At 41.9% G+C, this 19,862-nt stretch overlaps 1 protein-coding gene across 2 annotated transcripts in view; it reads left to right on the top strand.

The window, feature by feature from the left end:
- ITGB6 (integrin subunit beta 6) overlaps positions 1-19,862 on the top strand; it is a 73,080-nt gene that overhangs the window by 40,189 nt on the left and 13,029 nt on the right. Inside the window, exons 9-13 of one of the 2 annotated variants that reach the window (XM_062199919.1) lie at positions 2,519-2,650; positions 2,859-3,276; positions 10,406-10,628; positions 13,376-13,473; positions 18,391-18,510. In XM_062199919.1, the coding sequence (XP_062055903.1) occupies positions 2,519-2,650; positions 2,859-3,276; positions 10,406-10,628; positions 13,376-13,473; positions 18,391-18,510 (991 nt within the window). The remainder of the gene's footprint in view (positions 1-2,518; positions 2,651-2,858; positions 3,277-10,405; positions 10,629-13,375; positions 13,474-18,390; positions 18,511-19,862) is intronic. The other variant, XM_062199926.1, reaches the window with a different exon arrangement.

The raw sequence follows: 19,862 nt of genomic DNA, 5'->3' as shown, positions 1-19,862 counted from the left end.
TCAAGTTACCTTTGGAACTTGATGATTCAAATGGTGACATATGCAATAGATTGTGGCAATGTATTTTCTACTTTTTTTTTTTTTAATTTTTATTTTTTTGACAGGCAGAGTGGATAGTGAGAGAGAGAGAGACAGAGAGAAAGGTCTTCCTTTTGCCGTTGGCTCACCCTCCAATGGCCATCAAGGCTGGCGCGCTACGGCCAGCGCACCGCGCTGATCCGAAGGCAGGAGCCAGGTGCTTCTCCTGGTCTCCCATGGGGTGCAGGACCCAAGCACTTGGGCCATCCTCCACTGCACTCCCTGGCCACAGCAGAGAGCTGGCCTGGAAGAGGGCCAACCGGGAGAGAATCCGGCGCCCCGACCGGGACTAGAACCCGGTGTGCCGGCGCCGCAAGGCGGAGGATTAGCCTAGTGAGCCGCGGCGCCGGCTTTCTACTGTTATTTTTAAATGTATTCTAAAAAGACTTGAAAAAATTGGAACCCATTGAGTTTCTTTTCAGTTACAAAAGATAAAGGTAAGAAAATATACTGAGAAAAAAATCTAAAATCCTTCTTCTACCAGGGGCTACAAACTTTAAGTTCTTATCTTACAGTGCTGTATCAAAGTTTTTAAAAACTGGGACCTGTGTTGTGGCATCGGCTGTATCAATATTTTTGAAAACTGGCACCTGTGACACTGGTATCCCATATGGGTGCCAGTTGGAGTCCTGGCTGCTCTGCTTCTAGTCCTGCTCCCTGCTAATTTGTCTAGAACAGCAGTGGAAGATCGCCCAAAGACTTGGGAACATCTGTCCTGGCTCCTGGCTTTGGTCTGGCATAGCCCTGGTTGTTGCAACCATCTGGAGAGTGAACCAGGAGATGGAAAAATCTCTCTCCTCTTCTCTCTGTAACTCTTTCAGACAAATAATGTTTTAAAAAATTTTCACACCTTTAGTGCTGCCTATGTGTTCATCTGACCCTCGCTCACTCATTTCCTTCTTTCCCTAAGTACGCAGTAGAAGATGCTCAAAACTTAGGATTCCCATGGTAAGCTCTGCTGTTGACCTTTACATCCAGGACGGCACTGATTGGCTGGATTTGCCTGACTTCTAGGAGCTGCTCAATGAGTGGATAAAGACAATGATGAAAAATACAAGTTAACATTTCTATGCTTTCCTTGGGAACTGTATTTTAAAATACTCCTGGTTAAATTGGCAATTTGACGCTATCAGTGCCAAGGCTTTCTCCATGTAAGATTATGTCACTCACTGGTCTCATTATTGCTGTCATCTACAGACTTTCTGGTCATACTGCACTTGTCTCTTTAAGCTCTGAACCCGCTGTTCCATGGCCTCCAACATGCCTGTCATAATTCCTGATGATTTTAGTATGAATAGAATTTGGAGGACGTCAGGGTCCTTTTGCTATGGGGTGGGCTAGATCATACTTATGGAAAAGTCAAAGCTAAATGTGTTTAACCATGCCAACAGCATCCTCAAAACTTTTTAAATGAATTGAAGTATAACTTAATATTATTCTAACTTACTTTTTATATTAATTTGGTTATATCCCCCTAAAATACACTTTTATTTTGTAAGTGAACAAAGGATAGTAAAAAGTTAGATGATCAGCTTTTTTTTTTTTTTTTTGAGGGAAAAAATCCGGTCTTATTATTTCCCCAGAACTGACTCTACACTAAATGAACAAAAGGTACTAAATACATCCCAACAGCTTCCACCCACATTTCGACATCTGTAGAACTGGGATCCAGCTTGGAGTTAGCAATGTCTCACAAGCACCGTCTGCCAGGCGGCAGTCATGATGGAGCTTTCATTGACAATGTGATTGTCGTCACTTCCATTTGTTAAACACGTGTTGCTGCAAGAGTTAAGTTTAATGTATTCAAAAAGTGTCTGCCGCAATTCTATACTCAGATGAAAAGTGATGTATGCAGAAACGTACCGACACAGAGCAGCAGGGTGTAAATTTGATACCAGTGAGGAGATAGTCACTGTTGAAGGAATTACTGCCATTCTGCAGTCCTTCCAAAGCAACAACCAGCTGCGTTATGGGACCCGAGAAATGGTAATACTTACAAGTAAAGGAAGATGTTGTTTTATTTATCACTGAGATAGAAGCCAAAAAAAAAAAAAAACCTGCCTTTTATATGCCAAGCTGTGCAATTCCGGGGAGGAGAATTTGCCAAATCCCTCAGAATGGATAAAATAATTTTCAAAGCTAAATTGTTTTAGACTGATGGGTATAATTCATATATTGTGCAGAACTGTCTCCAGGTATCTGTCATAATTTAATTGTCATAAAATAATAGCAAATCTTATAATTGATGGCATCTTCGATTTGATAAAATATGAAATATATTGATTGCTCACTTTCTTGCTTGAGTAATGACACAATGAATTTATTTCAGACCCTATTTAATTTTATTCATTTTTAGTTTAATGAAGATGATTCACAGTTCCTTCTTCTGGCTGTATGTTATGGTTGTGACTTCATTTAACTCTCTGTACCTTAACTAAAGGAACTTCGGTCAGAAGTGGAACTGGAAGTATTAGGAGACACGGAAGGACTCAACTTGTCATTCACAGCCATCTGTAACAGCTCCCTCTTCCCACACCAAAAGAAATGCTCGCACATGAAGGTGGGAGACACAGTAAGTAGAGAGCCCATAGACCTGAAATAAATAGGCCAGGGTGTGAGAACTCAGCTGAGCTCACTGAAGCTTTGTATTCTTTCAAGGCTTTAAAAGATCTAAGGAGCATCTTTTTTGCAAAGCTGATGGATGCAAAGCTTGCAGCCTGGTTTCGCCTCTTGCCCGCTGGTGGCTGGAGGAAGCAGATCGTTCCTATGTTCTCTCGCAGGCTTCCTTCAACGTGACGGTGAGCGTAGCCAACTGCGAGAAGAGAAGCCAGCACATTGTCATAAAGCCCGTGGGCCTGGGAGACGCCCTGGAAATCCTCGTCAGTCCCCAGTGCAGCTGTGACTGTCAGCAAGAAGTGGAAGTAAACAGCTCCAAATGTCACAATGGCAACGGCTCCTTCCAGTGTGGGGTGTGTGCCTGCCACCCAGGCCACATGGGTCCTCGCTGCGAGTGTGGCGAGGACATGCTGAGCACGGACTCCTGCAGAGAGGCCCCCGGGCAGCCCTCGTGCAGCGGCAGGGGTGACTGCTACTGCGGGCAGTGCATCTGCCACTTGTCTCCCTATGGAAACATTTACGGGCCGTTCTGTCAGTGTGACAATTTCTCCTGCGTGAGACACAAAGGACTGCTCTGCGGAGGTAGGCTATGCCACGTCTCAATCTGTATCAGGCAGGGGCTTGGCATCATTTGCTCCGGCCACAGTTTCCTGGGCATAGCAGGTGCTCAGTAAACATTTGTTAATCAATTGAGTGACTTTATGTTTAGGCTGAGGGTTACTGAATCTTGCTTTGTTGTTGTTGTTTTCCTAGCTCTAACATTTACTCAGGGTAAGATCTCAGCCAACTGAATTTATATTTCTATTATAATTTCCCTAAAAGTAAGTAAAAAATGGCAGTATCTTCTCCCTAGCCATCCCCTAAACCTTGCAGAAATGCCTGTAATCTGAACTCCATTACCTTCTAGACCTTTCTGGATCAAGCCACTGAATGTCCCAATTCTTAAATGCCTATTACTTTGGAAAAATAAAAAGCTAGGTCACTAAACAGGTAATGCTGCCAAGGTCAAGGAGCACAGAATTACGCAGTGGACTTTGAGGGCCTTCGTTCACTGCACAGATATTTACTAAGCACCTGCCAAGTGACAGACATAAAGCTAGGGGTGTAAGAAAGATGGGTGAGGACAGGTGGGAAGCAGCCAATGGAAAGGATGCAATGAAAAGCTACCTGGAATTTCTAGAGAAATTTGAGAAAACTTAAAAATAGGAATATTTATGTTTTAATATTCTCTATACATGTAAAATCACTGTAGTTTAAGAATATACAAGGAAACCTCAAAAAGTTCATAGAAATGCTAAATTAAAAGAGTTTTGGGGCAACGAATTTTTAGTTTTTTCATAATACACATTTTCCATTAACTTTCTGAGGTACTCTCATATTACATATAACATGATGTACAATCGTTCTGGTATGTAGAAATATATATTTAAGTATAACCTTTTAGGCTATTATTATGTGTATGTTAATATATTTTTTTAATTGATTGATTTACTTATTTGAAAGGCAGAATTACGGAGAGGCAGAGGCAAAAAGAGAGAGAGAGAGGGGGAGAGAGAGAGAGAGAGAGAGGTCTTCTATCTGCTGGTTCTCTCCTCATATGGCTGCAATGGCTGGAGCTGCGCCAATCCGAAGCCAAGAGCCAGGAGCTCCTTCCCGGTTTCCCACATGGTTGCAGGGGCCCAAGGACTTGGGCCATCCTCGACTGCTTTCCCAGGCCATAGCAGAGAGCTGGATCAGAAGGGGAGCAGCCAAGACTCAAACTGGGGCCCATTTGGGATGCCAGCACTGCAGGTGGTGGCAGTGCCCGCTAGGCCACAGCACAGGCCCTAATATGCTTTTAAATGATAGAAATTTGTGCTACAATAGCAATAATAACTGCCGAATCTAAGCTGTAGTATCTCTGTTTTTTAGTCTGAAAGCAAACAGATCTTCAAAACCAGAAAGCCATTATCTTTATAGAAAAACTCAGCAGGTTGTATTTTCAAGCCAGCATCAGGAATATAGAAAAGAGTCTAATTTTCAGAAAAGAAAGACATGAGAGAACGAAGCATCAAGGAACTGCACGCCTTCTGAGCGCCAGTTGATGCCCTTTCACTTCCTCACTACCGCTGTGGCTGTGCGAAAGTGTAGGCTCTTCTGAGCAAAATCTGCCTTTTCCTGCCTTACTGACGGAACAATCTAGGGTCTGGCCCACCGGAGACCACTCCTCTTCCCTCTCACTCAGAGGTTTCTGTGCTGATTTATGGAGTGTATTTCCAAACCCGTATCAGTTCTCTTCCCACCTGATGGAAACAAGACCCAATCAGGAGAGCAGAAGCCAGCTCTGGCCGGCCCCACACCATAGAAAGCATCCATGTGGGAAAATCCCACATTCCATTTCTAGCAGAAGTCTTTTTTTTTAAAATAGGCGTTAAAAAGCATTTGAAATTATTTCCAAGAAAACGTAAGTGGATTCCAATAATAAAATAGTGTTACTAACATTATCTATGTTTCCCCCTTTAAATCTTGGCTCAGACAGATCTGACAGTATACATGGCTGAACTGTGTTTAGTAGTCTTTCATTCTATTTTGTACCATGAAAGAAGAACAGAAACTCAAAAAGAGATAACTCACTGTGCACTGCAGTTAGGAAAGTCTCACAATAGAGCCTTTCTTGGAATCAGATGCAGCGATTGCTACAGAAATTCCATTTAGAAAACACAATGATTTCTTCAGCTGGACTCACAAAACTTCACTCATGCCAGTTTCCTTCTTTCAGGTACTTTATGATGCTCAATTGGTCCTATTTCTCCCAAGCTGCTTTGCTTCCTAGCAGCACCACAAAGGATGTTATTCTATAATTAGTAACCTTCTCTTTAAAGTTATAATAACAGTAAGTGCAGTTACTCAAATTCAACATATGGTTAGGGAAGACCTACTATGTGCCTGGCTTTGAGCTTTGGAAGAGATAAAAACTGCCTGGGCCGGCGCCATGGCTTAACAGGCTAATCCTCCGCCTTGCGGCGCCAGCACACCGGGTTCTAGTCCCAGTTGGGGCGCCGGATTCTGTCCCAGTTGCCCCTCTTCCAGTCCAGCTCTCTGCTATGGCCCTGGAAGGCAGTGGAGGATGGCCCAAGTCCTTGGGTCCTGCACCCGCATGGGAGACCAGGAGAGGCACCTGGCTCCTGGCTTCGGATCAGCGAGATGGGCCGGCCGTGGCGGCCATTGGAGGGTGAACCAACAGCAAAAAGGAAGACCTTTCTCTCTGTCTCTCTCTCTCACTATCCACTCTGCCTGTCCAAAAAACAAAAAACTGCCTGGCACTGTGAACACGTCTGATGCTGCTGCTCCTAGTGTTTTCAACAGCAGGGCTAACGGTGCGGTCTCTTCACAACTTGAGTGGATCTCACTTGTTTGAAAACTAATAGACTCAGCATGTGCTGCTTTTCTCAAGATCTATTATCACAGGGTTCTTCATACAATTTCTTTCATCCAACTGTAAGCACTCAAAGATATAGGGCTCCATTGATTTTCTTTTTTCCTTGCCCAAATTCCATTAGTGTCTTCTATTTTGATTCAAAGAGCCTAGAAGCTCTAACAGGCAAATGACATTAGAGAAGAAGCTTCCTGCCATTATGCACTTACACCTATTGTCAAAGGCACCCCAGAAAAGAGCCATCCCTCTGAAAAAGAGCCTGGTAACTTCTTCTTGATCTTCGGTTATCACCTTGCCTCTACCTGAAGCCAGCACGATTGTGTTGCTGTGTGAACAGGTGTGTTAGATAATTGGTTGCTTGAGGATATCAGTTGGCAACTTCTACGATCAGGTTGATGCTTCTGGAAGGCTAGCAGATAAGATTTTTGTGTCCTGAAAAAGGGGTCCTTCCTGCTTGCACCACGCACAGTCCCTTTCTGCTGCTTCAGGCAGAGTTTCCTAAATTTCTGCCAAGTTATGCTCACAGGCAATGACAAGCTGGGGCATTCACAGAAACGTCTGGAAATACACATTTCATTTAATAATATTTATAAATCATATTAAGTTTTCAGAATAGACTATAATATAGAAGCTTCTATCATGAAAGTAACCTTCTCCTTTGCTGAGGAAGGGGAAAAAGACATTGTAGTTTAGAAGATTACTTACAGATAAAAATGAAATTAATGGCTTTGGCCCAAATGCCTTGGTTATTCTTGGCTTTGAATCAATTAGTTCAATTATGAATGACCCAGGTTCTGAAATGCAGTTGGACTATGTCTTGATGTCATGGATCTGGATAAACTTCATTCATTTTTCATTAGAGAAGAATGTCTTTTTAGTGTATAAACACACACATATATACAAGAGGATACCTCAAAAAGTTTGTGGAAAATGGAATTAAAAGATGTCTATTTTGGTGCAAAAAACCCCCAAAACCCATGTATATGATGGAATCTTCAAGACATTTGTGGAAAATGCATATTATGAAAAAATTAGGCATGGATTTCAATTTTTTTTGTACCAGATACACACACACACACATTCCAGGAGTAATCAGAATCCAACTTCAGATCCTTTGTGGTTGTCTTCTCTGTTCCGTGATTCTTTTTTTAACCAAACAGAGGATTAGGCCAAGGATTCTGCTAGTCCAAGTCCATTAAAATTCAGTCATGAACACTGAAAAGTAAGCAGTTACTAGAACAAAAATTATAAGAGAAAATCCAGAACCCTTTCAACAGTGAACTTGGCAGTGTCTCCTATTAATGGAAACCTGCCTCATTTGTGATTATTTTTACTTCTGCATTATTTTCAGTAAAACTATAGAAATTTTGATACTGATGGATAATTTTATTTATAGATTTTTCCCACTGGACATGTTTTGGAAGTAATTCTAGTAAGTTAAACATACGATGCTAACTTATGGCCAGGCACAGTTACGAACATGGTTCAAGTCATCTTAAATAATCCTAAATTGTGCTGGAAGAGCAAACGTTGGGAGGCAAAATGCTTCAATGCACATTTCTTCTTCTGAAGGAAAATATCAGTTATGAGAGTTGGTAAATAAATGTGATTTGTTCAGAACAGAAAGTGCCTATTTTAGTATTTTGGGCATGGAAGGCACCCAAAAATTAAGATAGAAAGAATGTACAAACCCATTTCCTGAAACAATTCATGACTTTAGAGAGTTTCACACACCATTGAGCGGCCAGATCCAAAAGGGACCCGTTCGGATTAGATATTTGTCTGCAGTGAGTGTCCACTTGCCTCCTTGTGGGTTTTTTTTTTTTTTTTTAGATTTATTTATTTATTTGAAAGTCAGAGTTACACAGGGAGAGGGAGATAGAGAGAGCGAGAGAGATCTTCCATTTGCTGGTTCACTTCTCAGATGGCTGCAACAGCCAGGGCTGAGCCAGACCAAAGCCAGGAACTAGGAGCTTCATTCTGGTCTCCCACATTTGTAGCAGGGGACCAAACAGATGGATCAACTTCTATTGCTTTTCCCAGGTGCATTAGCAGAGAGCTGGATTGGAAGTAGGACAGCCAGGACATGAACCAGCACCCATATGGGATGTTGGTTTCACAGGCGGTGGCTTAACCAGCTATGTCACAATGCTGGCCCCATATTCCTCCTTCTTTCAAGCTGTCTGTTCCCCAGCCTTCTGCAACATCACTCCTGTTCCTCTCCTACCTCTCAGTCTCTTCTATAAGGATCGTTTTCTCTGATTACATTTGCAATGTATGTATGTATGTATGTATATATGTGTGTATGTATTTGAAAGACAGCATTCCTGTCCCAAATTCCCACAACAGCTAGGGCTGGACCAGGACTGGAGCCAAGAACAAAATCCAGGTTTTCCAAATGGGTGACAGAAGCACATGTTCTTGAGCGTCACCGCTGCTTCCCAAGGTCTGCATTGGCAGGATGTTGGAGTTAGGAGCCAGGGCCAGGAATCAGACCCAGATATTCCAATGTGGACACCTTTTTCTGATGTCTCCAAAACCCACAGGTGCTTCCAAACCAGTAGGGACACAAGTGAGTGCATCATCTTTTCCATCCAAAGTTGTTTTTCCTCTCATGCTCAGAACCATCTGTTTATTTCAACAGCTGGGCTCTTCTCTGTGCTGAGCACTGGGGATAGAGCACTGACCATGAGCCAGCTTCCATTCTAGGTCAACGAGAAGCCACACCATCCACCCAGCTGTCCAGTCTGGTCACCTGGAGAGAATTCTGTCTCTCTTTTCCCAAATTCTGGCACCAGTCTCACCCATGCTCTGAGCATGCAGTCCCAGCATTGCATTGCCTTCATCTCCATTCCCCATGCTGCTACTATAGTTCACTGTCTCATCTCCTCACCTCTACTCCTGCGGGTGCCTCCGAACTAGTTGTCTTTTCTTTCATTTGACCCTGTCTACTATGGCTGGGGTATCTCTAAACATGTATCTATCTGTTCACATCTCTCCCTTACTTAAAATTCCATAACTTTTGGGATAAAAATTCCTCCTTTGGCCCGTAAGCTTTTTCATAATCTGATTTCTGACTTTTTGATGACTTTCCACCTGCCCTGCCATATGCACTGGGGACCCATTCATATGAACCTTCCATGGTTATTAAACAGGTCATGTGATCTCACTCTGCTATCATTGACCGACACATCTTTCTCTGCCTGAAACACATGAGACCCTCTTCTTCTATCTTCTCTGTGTGTCTTCCAAATGCACACCAGGTGTCTCATCCTCTGGAAACATCCTCCGATCTCCAGTCTAGTTTAGAAATTCTTTCTCTGTGCATGTAGCCCCTTTCACTCTGCACCGCATTTCTTAGTCCAGGAGTAGAATTTATTGGCCTGACTCCTAAACTGAGTCATAAATTCAGTGATCTTATCTTGTTTAATTTTCTATCCCCATGGCTAACACAATCATTGGCACATAGTAAATACTGAGTTTGTTAAACAATGAATTTGTTGAGTACTCACTGTATGCCTATGGGATATCATTACTAGAAAAGCAACACTGGGTAATTGACACATTATTTTATCTGACTACAACCAAGTGAAGTAGATTTTACTCCCTCTGTTTCATAGATAAGTTTTCATGAATGCTCAGCTTGAGTGAGGCAGAAGGCTGGGTATTAACCTAGGTCTGTCTTCATCTCAGTCCTATGGCACCTTAATTAAAAGTCCAATAACAATTAAATATACATGGGTACTTCAAAGGTTTTATGGGAAAATGGAATTAAAAGATAACTATTTTGGTGCAAAAATTTCTTAAACCCCTTCCTATTAGAGGTTTTCAAAAAGTTCATAAAATGCATATGATTAAAAAGCAAGGTATGAATTCCAAAATGTTTCCAACAAAAGAGGTTTATCTCTTAATTCTAATTTTTCACACACTTCTAAAAATCCTTTCATATACATATATGGATGCACATATACACACTGAGTGGCTATTATGGGCTTTCTGCATTATACCATTTCCTCTAGTTATAAATTCTGTTTCATATAACAACAGGTCATCATGTGGATCTTCAGGTACCAGACCAGATCAGTAAATACCGACAATTAGCAAAACACATTCAATAAAATAAAGCTCACCACTTCCCATCCTAACCCCAGACTTTTAGGGTTCATTTTTTTCTTCAGTCTTTTGGATGGTGTCTAATGACAAAGGGAAATGATTCTACACACACACACACACACACACGCCCTACATGTGCAAGTGGTTCTGGCCATGACAGGACCCGGGCTTTCTGTGTTGCAGACAATGGTGAGTGCGCCTGCGGGGAATGCGTGTGCCGGAGCGGCTGGACCGGCGAGTACTGCAACTGTACCACGAGCACAGATGCGTGCGTCTCCCATGACGGAGTGCTCTGCAGCGGGCGAGGGGACTGCGTTTGTGGCAGGTGTGTCTGCACCAATTCCGGAGCCTCGGGACCAACCTGTGAACGGTGTCCCACCTGCGGTGACCCCTGTAACTCGAAACGGTAAGAGCTGCCCTGTCTTCAGTCCCCTTGGCGGATGGATAGGTTTCACGTTGATCCAAGTTAGAATGACATTTGTAAACTCACACTGTGCATTGCTTTTGTGGGGTTTGGGCTCGTGGCATCCATCAAAATGCACAAAACCCAAGGCCCCTGTGATCCTCAGCTTGGAATGTTAGTCTCACTTGGCCTCTTTCTCAGTCCTGATCACCCAGAATCCTGATATGTCACTTTTCTGTTGGAGACTGGCCTGGGGACATGGAGCTAATGCCCTGCACTGATAACATCAGATGGCCTCTGGGTTACAACACCAGCCACACGGAAGGAATGCCCAGAGGGAGACTGGAGACACCCATGTGGTCAGCACTTTTCAGGGGAAATAGAGAGGCTGCTGTCTTATCTAGAGGTGTACAGGAGGGCAGCAGCAGAGACAATCTTAGCCTTCAGTTCTCACTCTCCTCTAAGCCACGCCCGCTCTTTGGTGCCTTCCTTTGGTTGTCATTCAGCTGTTGTGCATTTTCTTTTAGATCACATGAACAATAGCGACAACACAAAACCTCACAGTGTCTTATTTTCCCATAAGAAAACTCTCTGTGGCTGGCTGCTAATTTCTTTATCGAATGAGGAAAAATTCATAGATCAGGTGGAACAAGTCTCTAAAACAGCTGTGTTATGCCACTGCAGTAGATATTGTGTTATGTAGCAAATACGTTTAAGCACTTTGTATTTCTATTAACTCTGGTACCCACAAGGGTGAGAGTTGTATTTCTGATGTAAACAGGGTGAGAAAATCACTTCTTCACTCAGTGGCGTGTCACCATTCGTGTGTCAAAATCTCTCATAGTTCCTAGCAAACTAAGGAATATACTAAGAAGTCTGGGGATCTGGTTAGAATTATCGGCATAGAATTTACTGTAAAATAACATTTCAAAACTATTTCTTCCATCACTGATTTCATCTTTTCTCTAAATATGGTTCAATCTTAAATCAGAGTTACAAGATATGAAATTAACAAAGTAGTTGGATTTGGAAATCAGGTGGAATGACCTCCTTAGTGTTTATGTTAATTGTGAGACTAGTCCATTCTTTCATTTATTCCTGCATTTATCAAACAGATAATTAAGCTCCTACTGTATGCCAAGGATCATGTTAGGTCCATGGGCATGCAGAAAAGACTGAAACAGTTATAATTCCTGCCTTCGTAAGTGCATAAGAGTCTGGTGAGAAAGAAAGACTTAAAAGAATATTACAGTGATAACCAGGCTGACAATTGCGATAAGGCATATAGAAAGTTCGATGAGCTACTCTTTCAGGGATAGACAAGCTGTGCAGATGTCAGTGAGAGGCACAAAGGAGGAGGTGCTTTAAGGGATTCCATAATCTCCACCAGACCCCTGACAAGCCACTCCAGATAAAGCCCTATCTACATAAATGCACTCCAGTTGCCATACAAAGGCCACTTGAAGGCAAAACCTCTATTTTTCCTGTGGGCCTTCCACTGCAAGAGAACTAATAGGCCCAAGAGTGAGGGAAGGCTTGGCCTAGGAAGTGCAATGGAGCTGAGATTTCCCAAGGCATGATGGGGATGTTCCTGAGCACTTGAAAGAGCATATATCTCCATGACCATGGGAGAGAGAGGCAGCATGATGTGTGCCCACAGTAAGAAAAACTTCCTCCTTGAGTTACTCTAAACACAGTCTACTTGTACAGTGATTTTCAGCATGAGATGAACTCAGCTTCCAAATTTTACCCTGCTCTGCTCTATAGCCATCTTAAGAAAAGTTTCGGGCCAGCGCCACGGCTCACTTGGTTAATCCTTCGCCTGCAGCGCCAGCACCCTGGGTTCTTGTCCCGGTTGGGGTGCCGGGTACTAGTCCCAGTTGCTCCTCCTCCAGTCCAGCTCTCTGCTGTGGCCCGGGAGGGCAGTGGAGGATGGCCCAAGTGCTTGGGCCTTGCACCAGCATGGAGACCAGGAGGAGGCACCTGGCTCTTGGCTTCGGATTGGCACAGCGCCAGCCGTGGCAGCCATTTGGGGGGCAAACCAACGGAAGGAAGACCTTTCTCTCTGTCTCTCTCTCTCTCACTGTCCACTCTGCCTGTCAAAAATAATAATAATAATAATAAAAAAAAGCTTCATTCCTGACTGAACTATGTTCTTGGAAATAACACTTTTCTATAAGAAGCCATATTTTTAAAACACTTGCAGTCATGAGAATCTAGGTTCTAATCTTCAGTTTTTGGAAATACCCCATCAAGTCTTGGACATATTCAAAAGAGTTACAGAAACGTGAAAATTTTGAATGATTATATATGTCATATATGAAAACCACTAATGGTTCTTGGAATTCTGGTTACCATGTGGACCATTTGTGTTAAGAAATTCAAAGATTTGTCTAATCTTTAATTGTATTTCAGGAATATAAGTTCTTCCTAGGAAAAAAATAAAATGAAAATAAAGCTAGATCAAATATAAAAAAAGTTATTTTTGCTTAATCAATCAGTAGCAATCATTAGAGATAGGTAAACATAGTAGCTATTATCAAGGCTGGCATAAGAACATTGATGATTGAGTGGAATTCAGAAAAATTCAATGTCCAACTATCACTCAACTCTTTCTGAAAGTAACAAAAGACAACATCATGTATGAGACACTCCTATTAGCACAAGTTGCAACAACAGTAGTAAAGCAATAGTCTCGCTGCCTGTTTTCCATGAACATGAACTGATCAACTGTTGAATACCGTCCGCAGGAGCTGCATTGAATGCCACTTGTCTGCAGATGGCCAGGCCCGAGAAGAATGTGTGGACAAATGCAAACTTGTGGGTGCAACCATCAGTGAAGAAGAAGGTTGTCCTTGTCTTAAATTGCTTCTCATTTCCTTTCCATAGTTCTTGGGCAGAACCCCTGTGAATCTAGGGCAGTAGCTCAGCCTCATTTGCACTAAGGCACTAGCTCTCTCACATTCATTTTTTTTTTTTTTTAAGAGTCAGTGCCTTCCATAAGGCTAAAAACTTGATGGATTGACATATAAGCAATTTAGTCATGGCAATTTCATTTGACTTCAGCTCTGTTGACAAGTTCACTCTGCTTAACAAATACCACTAGAGAACTCCAGAATGCTGTATTTTCCAGAATAGAAATGGAAAAATTGAAGACATGGCTAAATGTTCACCCTCAAACTTGAAATAATCCTATTGTTGGATTACCTTATTTCAAGATAAGATAAGACCAATTATAAAACAGTGTTCTTGATAGCAGCTCCCAGATACTGGGATGTTCCTGGTCATTGGTTATTATCCTGCCTTTTCCCTCCATATGTGTCACTCTCCACCTCCCAAACAGGGTATTACATGCCTGCCCCCACCATCACCACCAGATCCCTGTTGCCTCACCCTCAAAATATAAGAAGAGCCTATTGTTTTAACTACTCCGCAAACTCTGCTCTTGCTTTCATCTGTCATGATAAATTTCATTACTTAAAACCAAACTCTTCCTAATGATGAAATTTCATCTCAAACATTTAAGTAGATTGTATTTTAGCTGGGAAGAACGTTTAGAAAATAATTTATGAACTCTGAAACAAAAAAGATGGCTGACTCTTCCTAAAAGAACAATCTGGGGCAATTTGGTTTTAGATCATCACAAACTCTGCCTTGTCAAACTGCTCATATGGAATTGCTACTCTGTGTGCATTAGAGATGTAAACAAGATGTATTACAAGTAAAGGGAAATTATCAAAGTAATATTTTAAGATGCTGTAGAATATATACCTGGAATAGTTAGAATTAGAATATGGAAATTAAATCCTTTCCAAAATGGAACAAGTTAATAACATTTATATCCTTGTGAAAATTATTGACCTGGTTTCAAAATTCAGAGTTCTGACTGTGCACAATGGAATTACTCTATGCAGGCATGATTAGTGATCATAAAACCTCCCATCCATACATTTCTGGTGACCAAAGATAAACACGCCAAACAGCAGTAAATGGGATGAAATAGTGTGTCCCTTCCACTAGCATGGAAGGTAAGATGCATTAAGGCGCTGAGTGAATCGGCCTCTGTGGGCTGTCATTAGTAAGTAGTCCAAAGTCTCAGCATGGCCTTCTGGTTCACTTCACAGCAAACAGTGGGTATATTTACCGCATAATTCTGAGAAATGAGTAAAGAGGACAGGAAATACCTTGCAAATGACTCAAAGCCAATTCCCTAACAACACGCATAGTCTGAGTGCCGAGAGGAAAGAGAGCACAGCCCGAAGCATGTAAACCACAATGGCAGTCACTGTATTAACATACAGTCTTCCAGGTGGTTTATCACAGGTGCTTGGCTTTGAGAGGAGGGCTAGGCACAGTGGCATCTAAAACATGGACATTACTGTGGACTGCAGTCAGTTATCTTCTGAGGAAGGGAATGTGATGATTTCTCACTCAGAAATTGAAAATAACAACTGAATTGCTAGTATCATCCAAATACTAATCTAGATGAACTTGAGAGAAGAAATATACATATTTGTCAGCCTGTGAGTTCTAAAGCCACCCTTCTAATGAGCCTTCTCATAAGTCCTCACCCAGTTACGTCATTGATCAGACCACCTTAAAACTATCACATCATTTTTGCTCATCCTCAAGGTCTTTCAGCGACCTACCCTTCTCTCAACAAGGACACAAGAAGTGAAACAAAAGAGGCCTAAGTCTGTAATTCATATGAATTAATTCTCACTGTGCCGTGGGCACATCTCAGGACATGTGGTTTAATGGTCTTCTTTTCATTTTAAGGGAAGATTTGTTTTGAATGTACCCCAACACTGTGTACTCACAGCATCTTTATTCAAAGTTTGTTCCGTGGAACACTAGTTGTGAAAGCATTAAATGGGAAAAAAGCACCTTGGGTCCTATACCTTTTGGAAATGGGAAGCTAAGTTATTTTTTTTTTCTTTGAAAGACTTCTGAGAGGTGTCTGGCACAGTGAATTAAACATGCATTGTGAATCATCCGAGAGGCCAGAGAAAGAATTATAGTAAAGGAGGGATTCCCAAACTTATCGACCATAGCGCTTTTTTTTTTTTTTTTTTTTTTTTTTAGTTCCTGGAAAAACGGTTTTCTTTGAAAGCTGCTAACTGACCCTCGTGCTGGGTCTTAAAATCCATGGTTGTCCTGACTCAGTCGTGAAGTTCTGATTCCTGCATCCTCCGGGCCCCTTCCCAGACTCCATGGCTTCGCCCTGTTCTCGCCTTTCTTGCTTCGCTGAGTAGGATTTCATGGACAGCCTGGGATCTCATTTTCACTGTATTATTCTAGAGCAGCACCGTGAGAGCTCCCACAGGAGGGTAGAAAAGAAAGGTCCATTTTTTTTTTTATGAACAACAAAAGAAAACCTTAGCAGCTAATTATGCAAATCTTTCATTGCATATTCGATAATAACGTTTCTATACTCAACACTACAAAACAGGCTACATCTATAGCTGTAACCGTCATGTATAGGAGTAGGGAAGTAATTAAAGCAACACAGGAGTTGGGACTCACAGATCATATTCACAGTTCCATTAAAACTTAAATAATCCTGGCCACATAAATTAAGCCTCCCTGTGCTTCAGTGCCACTACATAAAAGGAAATAAAAACGCAGGATTAATATTACTGAAAGGGGGACGATAAGCTGTCCACATTTTTTCTACCTGAGAACAAAGTGTTCCGTGAAGTATTTTCAAGAGGAGCTGAGCAGGCCTGTGCTGCCATGGCGGAGGGGGGAAGGAAGGAAAAGAGCACTCCAGGGAGAAAAAGCACATTCCCCCAGCCTTCAGGAACGCTAGTAAATTGGAGGGAAAGGTCAGAGGAGGGGTAGGGAAGGCCATCTAAAAATGACCAAGCTATGAATTATATATGCAATGTCATTTGTAATCCAGCCCACAAAATAATACAAAGTTTACTAATTAATCACTGCTTGGAGATTCCCAAATCTCTTCATCAGAATCACCTTATTAAAAATGCTTATTAAACGGTTGACCAGAAGGCCAAGTTCCTATGTACACATCCAGACTCTCAAGTTGGAATACCTGGAGTGGATCCCCAGAACTCACATTGTCAAATCTGGACATTTGGATGATAGTAGGCATTCTCAAATGACCAGAGGAAAATGATTCATGAGTATATTTCTTAATATTGCTATATAAAGTGATACGTCTACACTTGATCTTAACCAAAAGGCTGAGAAATGATACAATGGTACTTCTAATCAGTTAAAAATACTTTGAGCACTTAAATCTATCACCTGAAACCTTATTTATAGTGCTAAATGTTTAACTAGTCTTTTCACAGATGAGACAAAAAATACTTCTCACAGATACTGGCAAGTTTTTCTCTTAAAATTAAATGCAAAAACAACAGCAAACAGGAATTTAATATTTCTAACTTTGTATGAAATAGGCTATTTAGTTTTTCTTTGTTAGAATCGGAGAAACACAAGTAGATTCTGTTTTATTAACACCTTTTTATTTTTAGGCTAATGAGAGATAATAACTCTTGGAAGAGTATGTCCAGGATAATCTGGGACAGTCCCAGTTTTAATATTCTGATGCACCACATGACTACATGCTAATGACGGAACCACATCTATGTCTTCCAAATTTGCATTAAGAGAAAATAGTCGTTCTGCTTAAACAGTGTTTGTAACAATATCATGGAAAAGTCTGCAAGTTAGAATAGAAGGGGACTGTTAGGCAAGTTTCTGTTTTGTTTTGTGTTAAATAGGAAAAGGCTACGTAATTTTGGCAAAGGAGCTGAACCACTAGAATTTCTGATACATAGTACTAACATCTGAGAGTGGCCATTTCACTCTACTTTCCATTCCTATCATGACATTCATTTTCTACCTCTTGAATAAGCTTGACAAGGAAAAAAATTCCATTTGGAAAAGCTTTGAGAAAAACTGATTTTTATTGTAAAGAAAGGAGCTGTTCTGGATGATGGGCAAACTGTCATTCTGGATTCCTTTTAATATGAAGTTTACCTTTATCTTGCTGGTCCTGAGCTAAATAACAGCTCAGTTTCAGCTTCCTGGTATTAACTTTTATTTACTGCTGTGACAATACATGACCAGCAATCTTGACTATGCTTTTGAGAAAAAGGCCCATTTTAAAGTATCGGAAATGGGGCAGGCCAATTTGCCCATGTTTAACACACCAGTTGGGATGCCCTCACCCATGTCAGAGACCCTGGGTTTGCGTTCCAGCTCTACTTCCCATTTCAGCTCCCTAGGCATGCACGCCCTGGGAAGCAGCAAGGGATGGCTCCAATACTTGGGTTCCTACCACCCATGTGAAAGACCCAGACTGGGTTCTGAAGTCCTGGCTTTGGCCTGGCCCAACACCAGCTGTTGCAGACATTTGGAGAGAAAACCAGTGGGTAGGAGATCTCTGTCTCTGCCTTTCAGGAAAAAAAATGTCAGCTGGGACATCTTTTCCATTGCTGTTAGCAAAGAACATATAGCCCTCTCATCACCATAATCGCCCAGCAATGGGCACCTGCCCAGTGGTCCTTGCATTGCATTGAAATCCCGCCCACAATAGTTTGAGAGGTACACTGATGGGCTGTTCTTCTGAAATTGAACTGGAACCTCACTTGGTGGGAAAAGGCCTATGGCTTTGCTATTCCCATCCTACAATACTGATGATTCTTATTTGCATATTAAAACTCAATGCTACTTTGCTTTAAAAATAATCTCCCAGAATCTCATTTAACCTAATGAATGACTCTTTTATCTGCAGATTTCTCGAAGGATAGTTCTGTTTCCTGCTCTCTGCAAGGAGAAAATGAGTGTCTTATTACATTCCTAATAACTACAGATAACGAGGGGAGATCCATCATTCACAGCATCAATGAAACAGGTGGGTGGCTTGCCTTGCATGGCCGGTGGCACGTGATACTATACAGGCAAACAGACACAAACAGCCAGGCACTTTGGGTAGCTTGCCAGGAAAGTCATTCCTAAACTTCTCTTGGGAAGTTTCTCTACTTTCCTGTGAATTGAAAGTTACCCAGTATGAGGTTTGGTATGTTCCAATGTCTTTTTTGAAGACCAGCTAAAAGCTGGCTGGTATTTGCACCAATCATCTCTCTTTAGGTTGGCCTATGACTTGAGGAAAGGTGAACTGATTAAATGAAACGTAACAAAGGGTGTGTCTTCTGGAAAAACTAGCAGGGAAGAAGGAAGCAGTTTTTAACAACAGAGTTGAATCAGGAGACTTGGATTCAAATCCTGCGCCACCATTCCATCACTGCCTGACATTCCAGAAGACACTTGCCTCTCTGAGTAACTACTTTCTCATCTACAAGATGAACAAAGTAACAGTACATCCTTCTAAGTATTGACTCAAGGATGAACTGGGAAATCGCACATGAAGTGGCAACACATATAAGTTACAGTAACGGGTCATTAGAAGATAATGCTGAACCAGAAAGGACATGGAGCAGCCAATTAGGAAGGGTGTGGTCTGAAAAAGACGTCAGCATCTGTTGCTTCTAAGGATTTTCATCCTCATCGGTTTCTGGGAGTGGCTAGAGGACTCGGCTTCTCCCACTAGGACTAGGGAGAAAGAGCCTGACGCTCAGGGGCCTGGTGTAGAACTTCCCTGCAGCTGAATAATCTGTATCTGGGAACCAAAAGGAGGTACCGCAGCTCTGCTAATGACAGCGGGAGAGGCTGAGCCTATTTTACCTTCAGCCTCTTCCTTGAGGCCAATCTGCAGGAGTCTAGTGTGCATTACTGGACACATGGATGGACTAGGAGGGCTTTGCTGACTCACAGCCTTTGTGCAGGCTGGGCCTTTGGTTGAGAGCATTTTTTTCCTCCAGATAGCTCCCCGACTGGCCCCTTTCCTCCTTTAAGGATTCAATGTCAAGTCCCATTCTTAGCAACCCATGCCTTTTGCACCTTCTTGGTCCATAGTTATTGTCTGTCATAATGCTTCTTCATTTTCCTCCTCATATTAACCAGAATTTGAAATTATTTCTACAAACTTCTTTCAAATTTCATTTTCACTGGGACTTGGGAATCCCTCAAATGAAAATTCATATTCAGTGAAAGGGAGAGAGAGGTTGTAATAGAAAAAAAGTAGGGGAAACAGTATTTTTGTGGAGTTTCCAAATTTTAGTGAGCATCACATTTACTTGGGACCTTCTTAAAGCTTCCCAAACCCTGAATCAACAGACTTGATGTGTGGCCGAGGACTCTGCATTT

This window comes from Lepus europaeus, chromosome 1 (assembly GCF_033115175.1).
Source record: "Lepus europaeus isolate LE1 chromosome 1, mLepTim1.pri, whole genome shotgun sequence".
NCBI classification, from domain to species: domain Eukaryota; kingdom Metazoa; phylum Chordata; class Mammalia; order Lagomorpha; family Leporidae; genus Lepus; species Lepus europaeus.
The sequence above is the reverse complement of the archived record's forward strand: the minus strand, read 5'-3'. Positions and strand labels throughout refer to the sequence as shown.